The sequence below is a fragment of the Chiloscyllium plagiosum genome, chromosome 1 (assembly GCF_004010195.1).
Source record: "Chiloscyllium plagiosum isolate BGI_BamShark_2017 chromosome 1, ASM401019v2, whole genome shotgun sequence".
NCBI classification, from domain to species: domain Eukaryota; kingdom Metazoa; phylum Chordata; class Chondrichthyes; order Orectolobiformes; family Hemiscylliidae; genus Chiloscyllium; species Chiloscyllium plagiosum.
Window position 1 is genome coordinate 33,905,425 of NC_057710.1, and position 19,067 is coordinate 33,924,491.

Sequence of the window (19,067 nt, forward strand, 5' to 3'; positions counted from 1 at the left end):
GTGATTTTTAACTCTGTTTTTGTTTGACATTGTTTAAGGTTTCCTTCCAAGAAATCTTAGTAACCCTTCTCTGGTCAAATTCTACCAGATCCACACATTGACATGGAGATACTTTTTTCTTCCTTCTCGCATCTAGTTTGACCTTTTTTTTTGGCTCATGACTCCAGATTTTCCAGTAAACAACAATGAAAAATATGACAAAGTCACACTCAAGCCATCTGACAGTTACATGATGGGGAGTTCTGTAAGTAAAACACTTTCTTATGTGTTTGCTGTTCTTCAACTCATCCAAATTTGGCCTTTTTGAGGCTAATTTTATAGAATTCTTGATTCACTGTTTTATACGGAATTTGCATTAGAGATCTTCCAACAGATGAGCAAGTAAGTTAAACCATACTGTCTGGATTACTGAGCTCTATTAGACATTGGCATAACTACAAAGGTGAAAATCAGATGCAACGTGCTGTGTCATATTTCTACACATTGCTAACCACTAGCTAAAGTGAGCAAACTTCCCTCAATTACATAAAATGAAGGGAGGAACTTAAAATTGAGAGGATTAACCGGTTGTTTAGAACACAGCAAAGGTGGACTAAGAAACTGATAAGGAATAGAATGTGAATGTTAATTTAGCAAACAGGAGACAAAATGGACTATGAAAGGTTTTCCATTACATGGAAATAGAGAGTGTGGTGCTGGAAAAGCACAGCAGGTCAGGCAGCATCCGAGGAGCAGGAATGAGACTCTGATGAAGGGCTTATGTTTGAAACATCAATTCTCCTGCTCCTCGGATGCTACCTGACCTGCTGTGTTTTTCCAGCACCACCCTCTCGACTCTGGTCTCCAGTCCTCATTTTCTCCAAACAGAATGGTAATCCTTGTCACAAGAGAACTGCAGTATTGGATAGTGAAGTCTCAACTCATTTGTGTAGGCATTTGGTCAGACTACATCTGGAGTTTGAGTACTTTTTGACTCCTTGACCCAGAAAAAATATTATTGCTTAGACGGATAGTAACTAAGGTTCATCAGATTTGTTCTTAGGATGGTAAGACTCTCCTATGAAGCGAGATTAAGCAAACTGGGCTTGTATTCTCTAGAGGTTAAGAATGAGAGGTGGCTTCACTGAAACCTTCAAAACACAACAGGATAGAAAGGGTAGATGCAAAATCAACTTTTTCCATGGTTGAGGAGTCTAGAACCACAGGTACAAGTTAAAAATAAAGAGGGATGACATTTAGAGTCATACAAAGACTCATCGGCCCACCATGTTTATACTAAAATGAAATCACACGGATCCCGTTTACCAGAACTTGGTTGATACTATGCTCTGGCATTTTAAGAGAGGGACATGAGAAGAACTTAGTTTCCTCAGATTGGTGAATGTTTGGAATTCTCTGCCCCACAATGCTGTAGAAGCTGTCTTTGAATATATTTGGGATAGAGATTGATAGATTTCCGATTACCATAAAGGGTTACGGCGATAGTGTAGACATACGGCTTTGAAATGCTTGATCAACCAAGATCATAATAAATGTCAGAGCAGACTCAAGAAACTGAATGGCCTATTCCTGTTCATATGATCTATTTCTGTTTCTACTAATCAAATGTGGTTAATAAATTCTAACAGAAATCCCAGTGTGGATTTCCAGTTTATTATTTGGATTTTTTGACAAACAGTTTTCACGTAAGTTTCAGCTGATATTGGCTCTACTGTTGGCAACATTTGGAATATGGGGAAGAGAAAGGAAATAACATTCACCCTCTGGATGTTCATATGTATTTACAAGAAGATGCTGGGCAGTAATGACAGGTATCAGAGTCTATAATCCACCCCCTTCTCAGAAGGATAATGTAAGGAGCAAGACAGCCCAAAAATGGGTAGAAGGAAAATATATAATAAAATAACATTTACATTTTATTTCAATTGTGTACATTACAATGCAGCACAATAGAATTATTGCACCAATAAAACAAAATCATTGGTAATTTATTTTCTATCACTGTTTCATATAGTAATAATACATCATGTTATGTAAGGCACAGTTTTAAGTTTGCTTACCAGTTGTGAACATTAGAGATGATATGGATAACAGATCTAGAATAGATGCGACAGTTTTTTAAAAAAAAAACAAATCTCAGTTACAGCTAATGTTTTCTAACACACTTTGGCAAATAAAAGGGGGAAAAATGTGATTGTTATAAACTTTGAAACTAAAAAAGGAATTTCACAATGAATTAGTCAGTGTCAGTATTACATTCGGAAGTCCAACTGTGTCCTCAATCTGTACAGGCCATAGCAACAAAAAGGGTACTTTTCCTGCACACAAACAGAAAGTCCAGGTCAAACTGGGGAGGTGATAGCATAGTGGAAATGCCACCAGGTTAGTAATCTAGAGGGCGAGGCTAGTGCTTTTAGTAACAAAAAATCAAAATCCCACTACTGCAGGTGCTGCAATTTAAATTGACTATGATAAAATCTGGAATTAGAAGCTGGTCTCAGTAAAGGTAACCAAGAAACAATCACTGATTGTCCTAAAAATACCAATTAACAAATGTCCTTTACAGAAGGAAATCTGCTTTCCTTCCCTGGCCTGGCCTGTATGTGATGTCAGATCCATAAGCAAACTCTGATCAATGGAAATTCAGGATGGGCAACAAATGCCAAAGGCATCCACATTCCACAAATGGTAAGAAAAGTTCTTTCCGTTCAGGAATAAGTTTTGAAAGTTATAAGTTAATGAGATGTAGGTGTTCTAATTAGAGGGATATGTGGACAAAATTTGTTAAATCATGGACTGCTGCATAAAATGAAATGCTATTAAGTGATGAATCATTGCTTTATTGTTAGAAATTTGATTTTCAGAAAAAGTGCTGGGATGCTTTGCAATATCATCACTACACCATAGTTAATTATCATTCTTTTTCAAATGTCACAGACAGTTTCCCTTTTCCAGGATCTTACAAAGAATGATGGATATCCAAAACAATAATAAGGACAGTAGCCTCTTGTGTTGCAGTTATTACAACACTATTTACAATATAACCCAAGGCTGTGAGTGCAGCAGCAAGCTTTATATTAGAACATGGAACCTGCAGATTTTCTGATATTCTTCAATATCTGCAGATATCATATCATGGAATTGCACAATTAAATGATGTTACTCCAGCTATCAACACCCAGAAAAGATAATGAAATAGCAACATGAACACAGCATTAAAAAAAGCTGTTTGCACTTAATTTCCATGGCCAATTTACCATTCTGCATATAGATCAGAATTTAATACTTCAGTGTTTTCACATTGTGGTCCATACTGTAGAGAGAAGTGATGTTGGTGATGAATGTTGCATAATTTAAATCTGGAAAGCAGACATTTAGTAAGCCTCCTCTTTAATACTTTAACAATTTCAAGGACAAAGCAGGCCAAAAAGTCAAGGCATTCCAAAAAAATTCCAGAAAATGAGTAAAAGATAGGGTAGGTAAAAATGGGGTGGGAGTTGAAAGGATGGATTTGCTATCCATCCTAAAACGAAGAGTGGCCCTAGGAATTCAACTCCTTATGCTCTCATTTCTTATAAGAGCTTCCACAAACCAATAACATATCATGAAAAACAGCAGCCTTTTTGTATTTGGCCTAGCAAAACCACATTGGCCCATGGCAGCTCTACTCCCATTTTCACCCATTCTGGGTATGTACAGGACTCAGTGTCCAGTTATGCAGTCTCTGACGTGGGGTTTCAGGCAGTCAAATACCCTACTCCATTGCACTGCATTTATGTAACAGAATGGGACCAGAAAATTCATAGACTCAATATAAAAAGCAGCAACTCTCCGAAGTGCTTGCTCATTAAAATGCCTTGAGTGGTGATGAGTGATCAGACTCAGGCTCCAGTCCAAGTTTGTGCCAAAATAGTTGATCAGCCAGTGCTGCAGAGAGAGCGAGAGAGAAACCAAATGATGATCAAGTTATCTGTTGAAAAATGTTTGACGGCAGATATCAGGCATTAATGTGATGTCTGATCCATAAACTTCTCTAAATTAACAAGATTTTTTTTTAATGGGTAATTCTTTTTTCAAATATTGTACAATTAGAAAAATATGGCCCCAGATGATTATAAGATTGGCCTCAACTGTGATTCCTTATGTGGCGAAATAACTGACATTCACTGTTTGGATTTGTATCCAAAGAACACATCGAGGGAGGGTATTTAGCATTCGTGGGACTAGAGTCTATCATGACCTGCTCCTTTAAGAAAACAAAAAATAGGGAAAGTCAATTTAAAAAAGATAAGTAGCCTAGATTGGTTTTGCAACTTTTACAAAGATTAAGGGAAACAAAATTAAATTCCCAACAGCAAACAAATATTCTAGGGATTAGAAGTGAGAGATTTAAAAAATACTTTTTTACATTAGCAATTTCAATAAATCTACTGATGCTTGAAGTAAACTCCCAGTGGTTTTGTGACCACAGTATTGGCATTCCCCAGTAGTTAATCATGTACTCAAGTCTCAGATTTGCCTACCACAGTGTAATTAATTTAGTTATTTTTGGCTCAATGAAGAAGTTTTTGGTTGGGAAAGAAACAGGAAATGAAACATTGATCATGCCATATTTTTAGCATTAGGCAATCACAACTGTGCTGTACTTGGAAGATAAGTGTATATAATCAATCAATTATTTATCGAAAAGAACTTCTTCTTTTTCATCAACTAAGGCTTTTTCCAGGACGCCTATTCCACAATCCTTTGATCAAAAAGCCAAAATGTTGCTATGAGTTCCCCTCTTACTCCTAACTTCCTCGTTTTAACCTTGCGTCCTTGCTTATTTAAGAAATTCTAGATCAGTTAGCCTAACATCTTGTTAAAGAGGAAGCAGCTTCGTATTTAAAAAAAAACATTGGACAATTAAGCAGAGTCAATGTGGCTTTATGAAAACGGAATTCTTCAGGGGTGCAACAAGTAAAATAGGGGACTGATGCATGTTGTATATTTGAATATTCAAAAGATACTTTAAGGTGCAATATGAAAGTTGGATACATAAAGTAGGAACTCGTGATTTTGAGGGCAAAAATGTAAGCAATGGACAAAGGAATGGCTAACTAATAGTTAAGAGCCTGAAGAGGATACACAGTCGGTAAAGCACAGATTGGTTAACTGAATGACAGAAAATTTGGCTGAAAATGTATAATATGGAAAACTGAGAAGTTATCAACCTTTGTAGGAAAATAGAAAAGGAAAGTATTATTGAAATGGAGACAGACTGCAGAATGCTGCAGTACAGAGGCATCTAGGTGCAAGTACATGAATTATAAAGGCTAGAAGGCAGATACATCAAATAATTAGCAAGTTAAATGGAATGTTAGCCTTTACTTTAAGGAGAATGGAATACAAATGCAGGGACATCTTGATAAAACTATATGGTTGAGACCTCATGAAGAGCATTGCATACAGTTTTGGTCTTTTTTATTTAAGGAGAGATGTTCTGGCATTGGAAGCAATTCAGACAGTATTCCATGGGCTGATTCTTGGGATGAAAAGGTTGGCTCATGAGGTATGAGGAAAAGTAGAGCATTGGAGTTCAGAAGAATGAGAGGTGATCTTATTGAAACATATAAAGTTGTGGTTTGATCAAGTAGATCCTGGGAGATTGCTCGCCCCCATTGAAGAAATCAGAACTAGAGACAAAGTTTCAGAATAAGAGATTATTTATGTAAGAATGATTTAATTCATTGAATTTATTCACAACTGAAATGGACAGATTTTTGAACTATAGCAGAAGCCAAGAATTACAAGGAACAGGCAGGAAAGTGGCACTAAGGCCAAGATAAATTGTAATTTTATTGAAAAGGAGAGCAGACCTGGGAGATGTACAGTCTACTCTTGCTTTTATTGCTTATGCTATTAATTTCTTGGCTATGTAAAGTGAATGATTTCAATTGATTCCCACAAACATGTCTTCTATTGTCTAACCATCTGTGCTTTAAACCAGTATAAATCAGCTGAAGAAGATTTTCTGAAAATTAAAGGCCTTAGGAAACTAGAAAAAAAATACAAATTTTAGCCAACAAATTTTTGTGAGGTTAATTTCTTTGGTAATCCTGAACAGTGATACTCTGCAGAATTTCCACTGATTTTTGTTGCATATTCACAAGTAAATACTGGCTGGCTCATAGCCCTGGCATCATTACCACCTCTTTCCATTAACATTACTGCCAATTGTTTCCCCTAAATGAGAATGCTTAACAATTTGTTAAGGTAATGCTTTTGGAAGGAGTTGAGTAGGACCTTAGTGTAAGATACTGCAGCAACTACCACAAAACAAAGCCAGCAACAAGCATCAAATACTATAGTTTTGTTCTTGTAGCACAAGATTCTTTGTTCTTCCCTTTTCTTTACTTCATGTTCTCAATGATGATGGCAATTCCTTGCCCACCTCCAATACAGGCTGAACCCACTGCATATTTACCGGCACGGCGTCTGAAAAGTATGAACACAATCAATATCACTTTAAATGAACAGGTCATTGACATAGGAACAGAAGTAGGGCACTCAGTTCCCTGAGCAAGTTGCAGTTTCAATTAGGCTATAACCGATCGATACTTACACAACTAGGTTGCAAAATCTTCAAAACACATGCCCAACCAAAAAAAAATCAATCACAGTTTTGAAATTTTTTATTGACCTGGACTCAAGAGCGTTTTTAATAAGCAAACTCTAAACCTTTAGTACCCTTCACATAAAGGGATACTTCCTCAATAAAGGAAAGGCAACATATACAATTTTTGAAAACCACCATGATATATTTGCTGGCCCAAGCTCCAAAAGTACCAGAATATTAACTATGGGTTTTAGAAAGAAGATGCATGACAAAATTTGGATGAAAAGTCATTGGCCTGAAAGGTCAACCAGAACTTCAATTTCTGAAGAAGGGTGACTGTATTTGAAACAGTAACTCTGCTTTCTCTCTATGAGATGTTGCCAGACCTGATGAGTGCCTCCGGCAATTTCTGCTTTTGTTTCAGGTTTCCAGCAACCTGATTTCTCTGTTTTACCTCAATTCCAGTGTGTTGTTTTCATTAATTCCTGTAGGAAGGCATTTATAAGACAGGACATTGAGCTAGGCAGAAGTGGGCTCAGCAATAATTTTCTCTATAGTGGAAACGCTTTGTGATTTTTACTGGTTACTCTGCTAGACGATGAAGCTGTTGTTTTTATTTCCCCCCCTTGCACTGTTCAAGAAATTGTAATAACTCATGGTAACATAATCGGATGGAGATACACTCAAGTTATAATTGGTACCTTCATGATCTCTAACAGCTTTTTACCAAGGAACATGAAACATTATCCTCTGAGATAATGAAGGAACCAGGGGGATAATACAGCTACAACGATCCACAGCACAGAGAAAGATCCTTTGGCCCATCGAATCTATATTGGCTGAATACATGTATCTAACAATTCTAATCCCATTTTCCAGCACTTGCCCCTCATCTTGTCTTAATTTGAAAAGAAAGTATAGAGGCAATCAAGGTTGGAGACATAGGAATATGAATGTCTTGTCTGTGTAAAGGGGAAAGGGGACATTAATCTGAGAAAGAAAATAAGTTCAAGCTGTGTGGCAAGAAATTCCATAACAGGCACATGATTATCAGAATGGCCTGTTCTCATTTTTCATTCTTATTTAACAATAGCACATCTCCTGGATAGTTTTCTTACTGACATTTAAAGTGGTTGACTCTTTACTGCCCTCTGGACAATTAGGAATGGGCAATAAAAGAAAAGGACCATAACAAAAGGATGATAGGATGATTTAAATTCAAGTGGTATGGAACGTCTAGATTTCAGAAAAGAGTGTAATTGATAAAGCTCTCGGGCTAGAAGCAGAAGTATTTTCTAATAGTTTCAACTATCAAACAAAAAAAATTGGAAAAACTGCTTAAGTATGAGAGATTAAAAGTCTAATGGAGTAGTTCAAACAATATCAAAAAGTAAAATGAGATTACAAAGCACATGTCAGAATGTCATTATTGTGTGGGTTTTATGTGACTGCACAAAACATTATAACAAAACAGGAGTTAACAACAATGCAAGTTATGATACAGTTGTGTTAATAATGCATCTTTATTTACATATTGTATAGAGTCAAGAAATAAGAAAAGGTTTCATTTTTAAATAGGTCACTCATTGCTTATCAGGTGTGAGATAAAAGGTTGTGCAGCCTTTTGAAAGTTGATAAAGATTTAGAAGATCATCAGGGTAATAATATTGGGAAATATCAGCTATCCTAGTCACTATAATGAAGATAAGCCATGTGTTCAAAGTAGAGAATATTTTACAGAATGCATTCAGGATTGGTTCCTAAATCAGTAATCTTCTAGTCAAATCAAGGAAAAGAGTCTATTTAATTCGGGGAAATAAGTGATCTAATTGAGGCTGTTAAATAAAATAATAAAGGTATCAGATAAGATAATTACTTTGCCATATTATTTAAAGTAGAAAAACCCAGAGTAAGACAACATGACATAACCTTAAAAGTAGAGCTTGGTGTAAAGTCATTCCACAAAAGGAAATTGTAATCCAAATCTTCCTTACAAATTATGGATGCTCAGACAATTGAAATTTGAGTTCATTATCTATATTGTACCAATGGAACAAATTATTTTAAGGCCTTTTCAGACTGTAGTTCCTTACATCAGGCAGTATTCGATAAAATCTGTGCTGTAACAACTCCATATTACCATTATAACTTCTCCTTTGTAAGCCCCTCCTGTCAACCAGTTTCTCTGATAAAGCTACTGATCATCACCTCCTCTTCACATTTCCTGTGAGCACACATCTTTATGCCTCTTTGACATGCTTTGGAGTCTATACTGTGCTATTAAAGTAGAAAAAAAACTCTCAAGTTTTATATTATGTTGTAATAATATAAACACAAAATACATGAGTGCAGAACATTACGAAGCAGGAAAGCAAATCAATAATAATAAAATGGGTTCTTCAGTTCATATATAAAGAGTATGAGAGCACCATCTACTGCTGACACACACATCTACAAATAACCCAATCAGAATATAGAAGAAACAGCACGATCAGTACTTGAGAATGTATTAACTTTTTAGAAATAATTTTTTTTCCATCAAAATTCCCAACATTGTACAATTTCTCTCTATTAGATTACTGCACAAGTTCAACACTTCCTGCTTTTACTAAGTATTAGAATCAATACACAAATGACTTCTGTTTCAAAAGAAATACAAAACAAAATTTTCATTAATCTTGGGTTGTCAGACACATTTTTATATACAATAAAAACTGCAAATTAAAGTCAACTTAAGGGTCGACATCAGTTTTTTTGTAGGCATCTTATTTCAAATTAGTTATTCGGCAGTTTTAATGCAGGCATTGTCTCCTTTGGGTAAAAATTGAAAAGTGTGGCGCAGGAAAAAGCACAGCAAGTCAGGCAGCACCCGAGGAGCAAAAGAGTCGACATTTCGGGCATAAGCCTTTCATCAGAAATATGGGTAGGTAAGGTGAAGAGGGTGGTGCTGAGTTGGATCTGGGATGAGGTGGGGTGGGGTGGGGAGATTGGAAAACTGGCGAAGTCAATGTTGATGCTGTGTGGTTGCAGGGCTCCAAGGTAGAAGATCAGGTGTTCTTCCTCCAGTTGACAGTTGGCTTTGATTTGTCCTTGGGGGAATGTGAGGGGGAGTTGAAGTGGTTGGTCATAGGACAGTGGGGTTGTTTGGTTTGTGCAGACCAGAGATATTCCCTGAACCACTCTGCGAGTTGGTACTCAGTTTCTTTGATGTACAGGAGACCACCTCAAGAGCAACAGATGCAGTAAATAAGATGGGTGGGTGTGCAGGAAAATTTCTGCCGGATTTGAAATGATCTTTTAGGGTCTTTGACGGAGGTGAAGTGGGAAGTGTGGATGCAGGTTTTGCATCCCATGCAGCAGCAGGGGAGATTATGGGTGTAGAGGGTGGGTTAGTGGGGAGCATGGATCTAACAAGGGAGTTGTGGAGGGAATAGTCTCTGAGGAACACAGATAGGGATGAGGAGGGAAATATAATTTTGGTGGTGGGGTCTGAATGTAGACGGTGAAAATAGTGGAGGGCAATGTGTTGTATCAGGAGATTCGTGGGGTGGAATACGAGGACCACAGGAGTTCTAACATTGTTGCGGTTGGGGGCAGGGGTTCGTGGGCGGAGGTGTCAGAAGTGGAGGAGATGCGATGGAGGGTATTGTTGATCACCCTCAATAACTACACCTTCGAAACGTCCAACTTCCGACAGACAAGAGGGGTAGCTATAGGTACCCGCATGCGTCCCAGCTATGCCTGCCTCTTAGTAGGATATGTGGAACAGTCCCTCTTCCATAGCTATACTGGCACCATTCACCTTTTCCAAAGCCACATTGATGACTGTATTGGTACCACCTCATGCTCCCACCAGGAGGCTGAACAGTTCATCAACATCTTCCACCCTGACCTCAAGTTCACATGGCCAATCCCCAACACCTCCCTACCCTTCCTGGACCTTTCCGTCTCCAGAGTCCGACTCAACATGGGCACCGATTCCCAGCGCTACCTTGACTACACCCTCCCTTCCCCCAAATCCACACCATTTAGCCAAGAAACAGACAGATAAATAGTTATTGTACCTCAGCTCATAAACTAGATGAGCTGTTATCCTGGTTCCAGATGCTCCCAGTGGGTGTCCTAAGGCTATAGCCCCTCCATTCACGTTAGTGTTTTTGGGATCCAACTTCAGAGCCTTCTGTACAGCTAAATACTGAGGAGCAAAAGCTTCATTTACCTTTTGAAGAAAGAATACATCATAATCAATAACATTGTAAACATAGCTTGAAAAACAATAATTTCCACCACATATACATAATATATATGTGTATTACTTATCTCAGCCTACACAGCAGCAGATATACTTTGCCTCAGTGTCCCTGGTTTAGGGAGATGAAGTTCGGCCAATTATCTTATTCCCAACCCTACAATTCCTCCTAGACAGTGAACTGTAAGGCCACTGGAGGAGAATGGTGCAACGCTCCATACTCAAAGAACAAACCTGTGCAAAGTACAGAGTTGAAGAGTGTAGTGCTGGAAAAGCACAGCCAGTCAGGCAGCATCCAAGGAGCAGCAGAGTTGACATCTCAAGCATACACTCTTAATCAGGTGTGGGTGCTGATAAAGAGCTTACACTCAAAACGTCGACTCTCTTGCTCCTTGGATGCTGCCTGACTGGCTGTGCTTTTTCAGCACCACACTCTTCAACTCTGATCTCCAGCATCTGCAGTCCTCACTTTTTCTTGTGCAAAGTACAGAAAGTTAACTCCATGAAAGAGGCAACATTGTCGAGACATCATGTGAAAGGAAAAAAAAAGTGGAAGGAAGAGTAATTAGCAGTAAAAGTAAAATTAGAATCAAGAGCAGGCTTATTAGGCCCTTGAACCTGCTCTGCCATTCAATCAAATGTTGGCTGATTTAGACACAGCTCAAGCGTATTAAACAAGGGGGAAATAAATAAGCATATGTGGGAGAAAGAAATAAAAGATAGAGCCAACAGGGTGAGATGTCTTGCAGTTTAATTGTATTACACTTCTAATGATGGCTACCATAAACCACTTCATTGGTTTTCACAGACCTCTACCAAATCCATGTCCTTCAAGGATAATCCTGCTTTCTTTAGGACTCCACTGATTGCTGGCACTGGGCCTGCCAGAGACAAAAGTAAGAGCTAATTAGTAAGGAAACATGCTTCGACTTCTTAAAATTTGCCGCTGCATTTGCCAGATTTTAAAACACAAAAATAAGCAGGTAGCAGGTTAGAATAGTAAGGCATCAACATGCTGTACCATCAGCAGTCACCCGGCATCACAGTTCTTAATTTTAGCCATTTGGACCATAGAAAGCGATGAACAAAGGCCAGATGACTTTTTGCAGGAGAGGTATGCAAAGACATCCACTTTGAAAGTTTTAATGCTTACTTCATTAGTAAAATTCGTCTTCCTAAATAAATCACTTCTGTTTATTTGCTAACGATTGAGGGAAACTTGTAAGGAGACTGGAAAAGAGTTTTGTGTTTGGTCAGAGAAGCAAACTTTTTTATTAAAAAGCACAGGTATCATTGAACTAACTAACTGCTGCTTTCCTATCCAGCAACTTGATTTTAGCTCCCACCTTTAATCCTAAATATCTAATCAAGGACTGGTGGCACTTGGGCTTCTGCCAATTTACTCCATAAAATATGTTGATCAGTATCTGAAGGAAAAGAACAATTTAATAGTTTGGATGCGAGCTTTATCTGAAATTGATCTTGCTAAGCAGCAAAATTCCTTTAAAGCTGTTTCCATGTTTTGACAAAAGGTTGGTGTCCAGTATAAAAACGCTGAGACTTCCTGAGTCAGGTGGTGAACAGACCCCTGAAAATGGTGCTAAATTAGCACTGAGCCATACAAGCTAGGCTATTTCTCAGTTCAATCTCTAACTTTTGTGGGGTGGCAATAAGTAAATTTCACACTGAGCATCAGAACCATAATAAAGTGGTAGAAACTGGGGGAGGGGTTGGGTCAGGTCAGGATTCATGTCCCTGATTGCCATGTGACAACTCCTGCCAGATGTTACATACATTTACAGGTAATGGAGGGGGATGAAAATGAAGCTCCACTGGCAACGGAGATATTTACACTTTTTATGTGCCTATGGATAAAAATAAGTTTTGAAAGACTGCCAGTATCTGGTTAGCTAGTATAACATCTTCAATAACCTCACATTCCACACTACAGCAATGGATCTTATTTCAAATTTAAATTGTATCTCAGAACAAACTTAGTTTATTTCCCCCATCCCAAAAATGGAATTAAACAAAAGTTATGATGTTAGAATTATGTTGTACAATCCAGTTTATCAATTCCTCTGGTATTCCACATCACTATTTTATTAAAAGTGTTATCTCAATTAAAATAACAATAGGTAGGCTTTTCACATAGAAGAATTAATATTTTGACTAACAATAGCAAACTTAGGTGACCCAATTGATTTGAACACAATCTTATAGCCTGATACTGGACAATTTAGAATGTGTTAACCATCGTCATCTAAAAAGAAATTTAGTGGCTGGTTAGTTCCCGGCAAACTTTATGATTAGTTTGCCTCAGTATTTTGTCTCAGTTGAGAGAGTGGTGCTGAAAATGCAAGCTGGTAAGGCAGGATCCAAGGAGCAGGAGAATCAACGTTTCAGGCATAAGCCCCTGCCTGACCTGCTGTGCTTTTCCAGCACCACACTCTTGACTCTGATCTCCAGCATCTGCAGTCCTCACTTTCTACCAGTGTTTAGTCTCATCAAAGCATTGATTGATACTGGGCATCTGGTGTCTTGGTGAGAATTTTAATGCAGGTCTCCAGGCCCAGGCCTCTGTACTACTAATTCAGTGACATTACCACTTTGTTACTATCTGCCCTTCACCTTGACTGAATATACAGTAATACTCACCAATTCCCATAATGCTTGGATCACATCCACACACATGATGGGCCACTATTCTGGCTAGTGGAGTCAGTTTATGTTTCTGGACGGCGTCTTCACTGGCTATAATCACTGCAGCAGCTCCATCACACACTCCCTAAGAAAAGTAAATTATAGCCATCATTCCATCTGTAAACTATCTTCTGTTCTCAAAACAAATCTAGTTATACTTGTTCAATAATCTTATGCAATCTAGACTCTGGGGCAGTAACTATCTGTTTACACTTCTGTATTTTCATTATGTTATCTGACTAATGAATTCAAAAGGAACAGGCTAGTAATATTTGACGATTCATTAAATTAACTAAGCCATGGGAGCCAGGATAGTCCCACTTTAGATACCAATCACCTGGCTAGACAATGGGCGGCACGGTGGCACAGTGGTTAGCACTGCTGCCTCACAGCGCCAGAGACCCGGGTTCAATTCCCGCCTCAGGCGACTGACTGTGTGGAGTTTGCACATTCTCCCCGTGTCTGCGTGGGTTTCCTCCGGGTGCTCCGGTTTCCTCCCACAGTCCAAAGATGTGCAGGGTCAGGTGAATTGGCCATACTAAATTGCCCGTAGTGTTAGGTAAGGGGTAAGTGTAGGGGTATGGGTGGGTTTCTCTTCGGCGGGTCGGTGTGGACTTGTTGGGCCGAAGGGCCTGTTTCCACACTGTAATCTAATCTAATCTAATTGTTGGGGTACCCAACTGCCAGTGACCCTGATTTAGAAGGTAGGAAAAAGTAATTAACATTTTTGGCTCTGATTTCTATCTTGCAATTCTTGCTGCAAAGTACCCATGTATGGACACCAGGAAAAAAATAAGGTCAAGCCTGGTTGTGATGGCCCCGTGGTCAAATAATCTTTGACCATATTATCCAGGTCCACACAAGAATAATAATCACTTCAGCAAGCAATAACTCCAACAACTTGTATTTATATTATACTTTTAATGTGATTTTTTTTTAAAAGTCCCAGGATACTTCAAAAGAATACCAGAAATGAAGGCATGACTGCCAATGGTAAAGCAATTCAAATTTGCGTTGAGGCTAAAATAAAAAGAGGCCAAAACTGGAAGAGTTCAGCCATCGAGATTCTAAAGGACTAGAGGAGAAGATAGGATGTATCTCCAATAGGTAACAGTCACAGGATGAGATCATGGAGAATTTGAAAAGAAGGGTAAGAATTTCAAAATTGAAATATGCTGAACTGGGTGCAAGTGTAAATTAGTGAGCACTGGATAATAGGGGAATAGAATTTAGTGCAAGTTAGGATACAGGCAGCAGGTTTCTTGAGGATCTTCAGTTGTGGATTGTGGATATTGGAAAATGGAACATTGACCATGAGAATATTGGAGGGGTCAAATCTTGAAGTAAAACCTTCAATGACCTTGCTGTCAGCAGTTGGTGATCTGAGATAAAGACATAAAACAGGTTATGAGGTGAAAGTAATTAATCATGATGATGGACATCTATAAAATCATAGAGTCATCTAGCATGGAATCAGACCCTTTAGTTCAACTCTTCCCTGCCAATCAGACATGTCAATCTGACAGAATCCCATTTCCCCGCATTTGGCCCATATTCCTCTAAACCTTTTCTATTTATATATCCATCCAGATGCCTTTTAAATATTGTAGTTGTACCAACCTCCACCACTTGCTCTGGCAGCTCGTTCCATATGTGCATCACCCTCTGTGAGAATAAGTTAACCCTCAGGTCATTTTGAAATCTTTCTTCTCTCACCATAAACTCACACATCTAGTCTGCGTCTCCTCCACCCTGGGGAAAAGACCTTGGCTATTCATCTTATTCATAAGAACATAGGAACTTAAGAACTAGGAGCAGGAGTAGGTCACCTGGCCCTTTGAGCCCACTCCACCATTCAATAAGATCATGGCTGATCTTTTTGTGGCCGCAGCTCCACTTACCCACCCTCTTACCATAATTCTTAATCCCTTTACTGTTCAAAAACAAATCTTAGGGGTTCTTGTGACAAGCTGATAGTGTCCCTGCCATTGAGCCAGGGAAATCAGGTTTGAGTCTTGCCTGCTCCAGAGGTGTTAAAGGACACGGTGGTTAGCACTGCTACCTCACAGCGCCGGAGACCCGGGTTCAATTCCCGCCTCAGGCGACTGTCTGTGTCTGCACATTCTCCCAGTGTCTGCGTGGGTTTCCTCCGGGTGCTCCGGTTTCCTCCCACAGTCCAAAAATGTGCAGGTTAGGTGAATTGGCCATACCAAATTGCCCGTAGTGTTAGGTAAGGGGTAAATGTAGGGGAATGGGTCTGGGTGGGTTGCGCTTCAGCGAGTCGGTGTGGACTTATTGGGCCGAAGGGCCTGTTTCCACTCTGTAAGTAATCTAAACTAATCCAATCTCTGCACAGGTTGATTAGAAAATATCACAGACTGAGTAGATATGCAATCTTCTTTTAAAAGTTATTTGAAAATATTTAGGTTGCGGTGGTCGGTCAATCACTTTAAAAACTCAGTTAATCAGAGAGAGCCAGCATTGATTCCTGAAGAGTAGGCCATGCCTGACAAATCTCAGGTTTTGAAATGGTCACAAAGGTAGTGGATATAGCTAAGGCAATTGGATTTTTAAAAATAGACTTCCAGAAGGTTTTGACGAAGTTCCACACAAGAGACTGTTAGCTAAGGTGGAAGCTCATAGAATTGAAGGCAAATTACTGGCACGGATAGGAAATTGGCCAAATAGCAGGAAAAAGCGAGTTGGAATAATGGGTAAGCACTCCCATTAGCAGGACATGACGAGTAAGGATCCTGTAGGGATCTGTGTTGGGGTTTCTGTTATTCATTCACTAATTGGATAATCAGTATATTAAGTCAAATATCTAAATTTACTATTATTGAGTACAGGAGTTGGGAGGTCATGTTGCAGCTGTACAGGATATTAGTTAAGCCACTGCTGGAATATTGTGTGCAATTCTGATCTCCTTCCTATCGGAAAGATGTTGTGAAACTTGAAAGCGTTCATAAAAGATTTACAAGGATGTTGCCAGGGTTGGAGGATTTGAGCTACAGGGAGAGGACAGGCTGGGACTGTTTTCCCTGGAGCGTCGTAGGCTGAGGGGTGACCTTATAGAGGCTTACAAAATTATAAGGGGCATGCCTAGTGTAAATAGACAAAGTCTTTTCCCTGGGGCCGGGGAGTCCAGAACTAGAGGGCATAGGTTTAGGGTGAGAGGGAAAAGATATAAAAGAGACCTAAGGGCAACCTTTTCACATAGAGGGTGGTACGGGTATGGAATGAGCTGCCAGAGGAAGTGGTGGAGGCTGGTACAATTGCAATATTTAAGAGGCATTTGGATGGGTATATGAAGAGGAAGGGTTGGAGGGATATGGGCCAGGTGCTGGCATGTGGGACTAGGTTGGGTTGGGATATCTGGTTGGCATGGATGGGTTGGACCGAAAGATGTCCATGCTGTATATCTCTATGACTCTGTCTTAGCTTTAAAAAACATTCAATGATGAAGCCTCAACTACTTCACTGGGCAGGGAATTCCATAGATTCACAACCCTCTGGTTGAAGAAGTACCTCCTCAATTCAGTCCTAAATCTGCTTCCCCTAATTTTGAAACTATGCCATCTTGTTCACGTTTCACCCGCCAATGGAAACATCCTCCCTGCTTCTATTCCATGACTTCCAAAGAATACAATCCCAGTCTACTCAGTCTGTCATCATAAGTCAACCCCCTCAACTCTGGAATCAACCTAGAGAACCTCCTCCACATCACCTCCAGTGCCAGTACATCCTTTCTCAATCAAGTAAGGACTCCAAACTGCAGGCAGTACTCCAGGTGTGGCCTCATCAGCACCCTACACAGGTGTAACATAACTGTCTTGCTTTTAAGCTCAATCCCTCTAACAATAAAGGACAAAATTCCTTTTGCCTTGTTAATTAGCTATTGCACCTGCAAACCAAACTGTGATTCACGCATAAGGTCGCTCTGCACAGCAGCATGCTGCATTTTTTTTACCATTCAAATAATAGTCCTTTTTATTGTTATTCCGACAAAAGTGGATGACTTCACATTTATCAACATTGTACTCCATCTGCCAGACCTTTGCCTACTCAAACTATCTATATCTCTCTGTAAACTTTCAGAGTCCTTTGCACACTTTGCTCTACCACTCATCTTAATGTCATCCTGAAATTTTGACACAGTACACATGGTCCCCAACTCAAAATCATCCATGTAAATTGTAAACAATTGCAGTCCCAACACCGATCCCTGAGGCACACCACTAGTCACTGATCGCCAACTAGAAAAGCACTCCCACTGTTAGTTAACCAATTCTTCATCCATACTAATACATTGCCCATAACGCTGTGCACCTTTACCTTATGCAATAGCCCTGTGTGTGGCACCTTGTTGAATCATGCTCCTCATGATTTTATAAACCCCTATAAGGTCACTCCACAGCCTCTGGCACTCCAGGGAAGAAAGCTCCAGCCTATTTAGCCTCTTCCTATGCATCAAATCCTCTAGTCCTGGTCACATCCTTGTAAATCTTTCTGTACCCTCTTAACTTTAACAACACCGTTCCTATGGAAGGGCAAGAGAATTGTACACAGTATTCTCAAAGTGGCCTAATCAATGTCTTGCACAGCCGCAACATGACATCCCAGTTCCTATACTCAATGTTCTAACCAATGCAGGCAACGGTCCCAAATGCCTTCTTTACAACCCTGTCTACCTGCGACTCCACTTTCAAGGAACAATGCACCTGCACCCTTATGCCTCTTTGTTCGGCAAAATTCCCCAGGGCCTACAACTAACTGGACAAGTCCTGTTTACATTTGCCTTACCAAAATGCAACACCTCATATTTATTTAAACTCAATCTGCCATGTCAGAACCTCACCTTCAGTTGAATACGTTGTCATGTTAATACAGAGTCTGTTCCTCAAGTAGTTACCTAGGATAGCACCAGTAGCTAGAAAAAGAAGTTTGACCAGCACTGAATCATAAACCAAACATGTTGCAGAATAGGAAGAGCTGAAAAATGTGTTGCTGGAAAAGCGCAGTAGGTCAGGCAGCATCCAAGGAGTAGGAGAATCGACGTTTCGGGCATAAGCTTATAAGTTTTTCCAACAATACATTTTTCAGCTCTGATCTCCAGCATCTGCAGTCCTCACTTTCTCTTAGCAGAATAGGAAGACTAAAGATAAACTGGAGAAACAAAATTATTTAATGGCAAAACTAGACATTAATTAGACTTGACAACATTCCACAAGGACAGAGATAGAACATACCGAGGCATTTCCTGCAGTGACGGTGCCATTTTTCTTGAACACAGTTGGTAACTTGGCCATCTGCTCTGCAGTGGTATTTGGTCTAGGGTGCTCATCATGTGTAATAGACTGTACTCCTTTCTTGATTTTCACGTCAATTGGAGCCAACTCCTCTTTGAAGTAACCAGCTTCATTGGCTGAAAGGTATTATGGATTATGTATCAATGATGCACACATGCATATTATTACTCTGTCTCAATCTTAGGAGAAAGAAATTACCATTTTTTTT

The 19,067-nt window shown here is 39.4% G+C and overlaps 1 protein-coding gene across 1 annotated transcript in view; it reads right to left on the reverse strand.

The window, feature by feature from the left end:
- Window positions 1–1,895: 1,895 nt before the first annotated feature.
- The window catches only part of acaa2 (acetyl-CoA acyltransferase 2), a 63,330-nt gene continuing 46,158 nt past the window's right edge, over window positions 1,896–19,067 (reverse strand). Inside the window, exons 6-10 of the mRNA XM_043719477.1 lie at window positions 18,800–18,975; window positions 13,506–13,635; window positions 11,658–11,728; window positions 10,663–10,817; window positions 1,896–6,477 (exon numbers count right to left, since the gene is read on the reverse strand). Of these exons, the coding sequence (XP_043575412.1) occupies window positions 6,393–6,477; window positions 10,663–10,817; window positions 11,658–11,728; window positions 13,506–13,635; window positions 18,800–18,975 (617 nt within the window). The 3' untranslated portion in view covers window positions 1,896–6,392. The remainder of the gene's footprint in view (window positions 6,478–10,662; window positions 10,818–11,657; window positions 11,729–13,505; window positions 13,636–18,799; window positions 18,976–19,067) is intronic.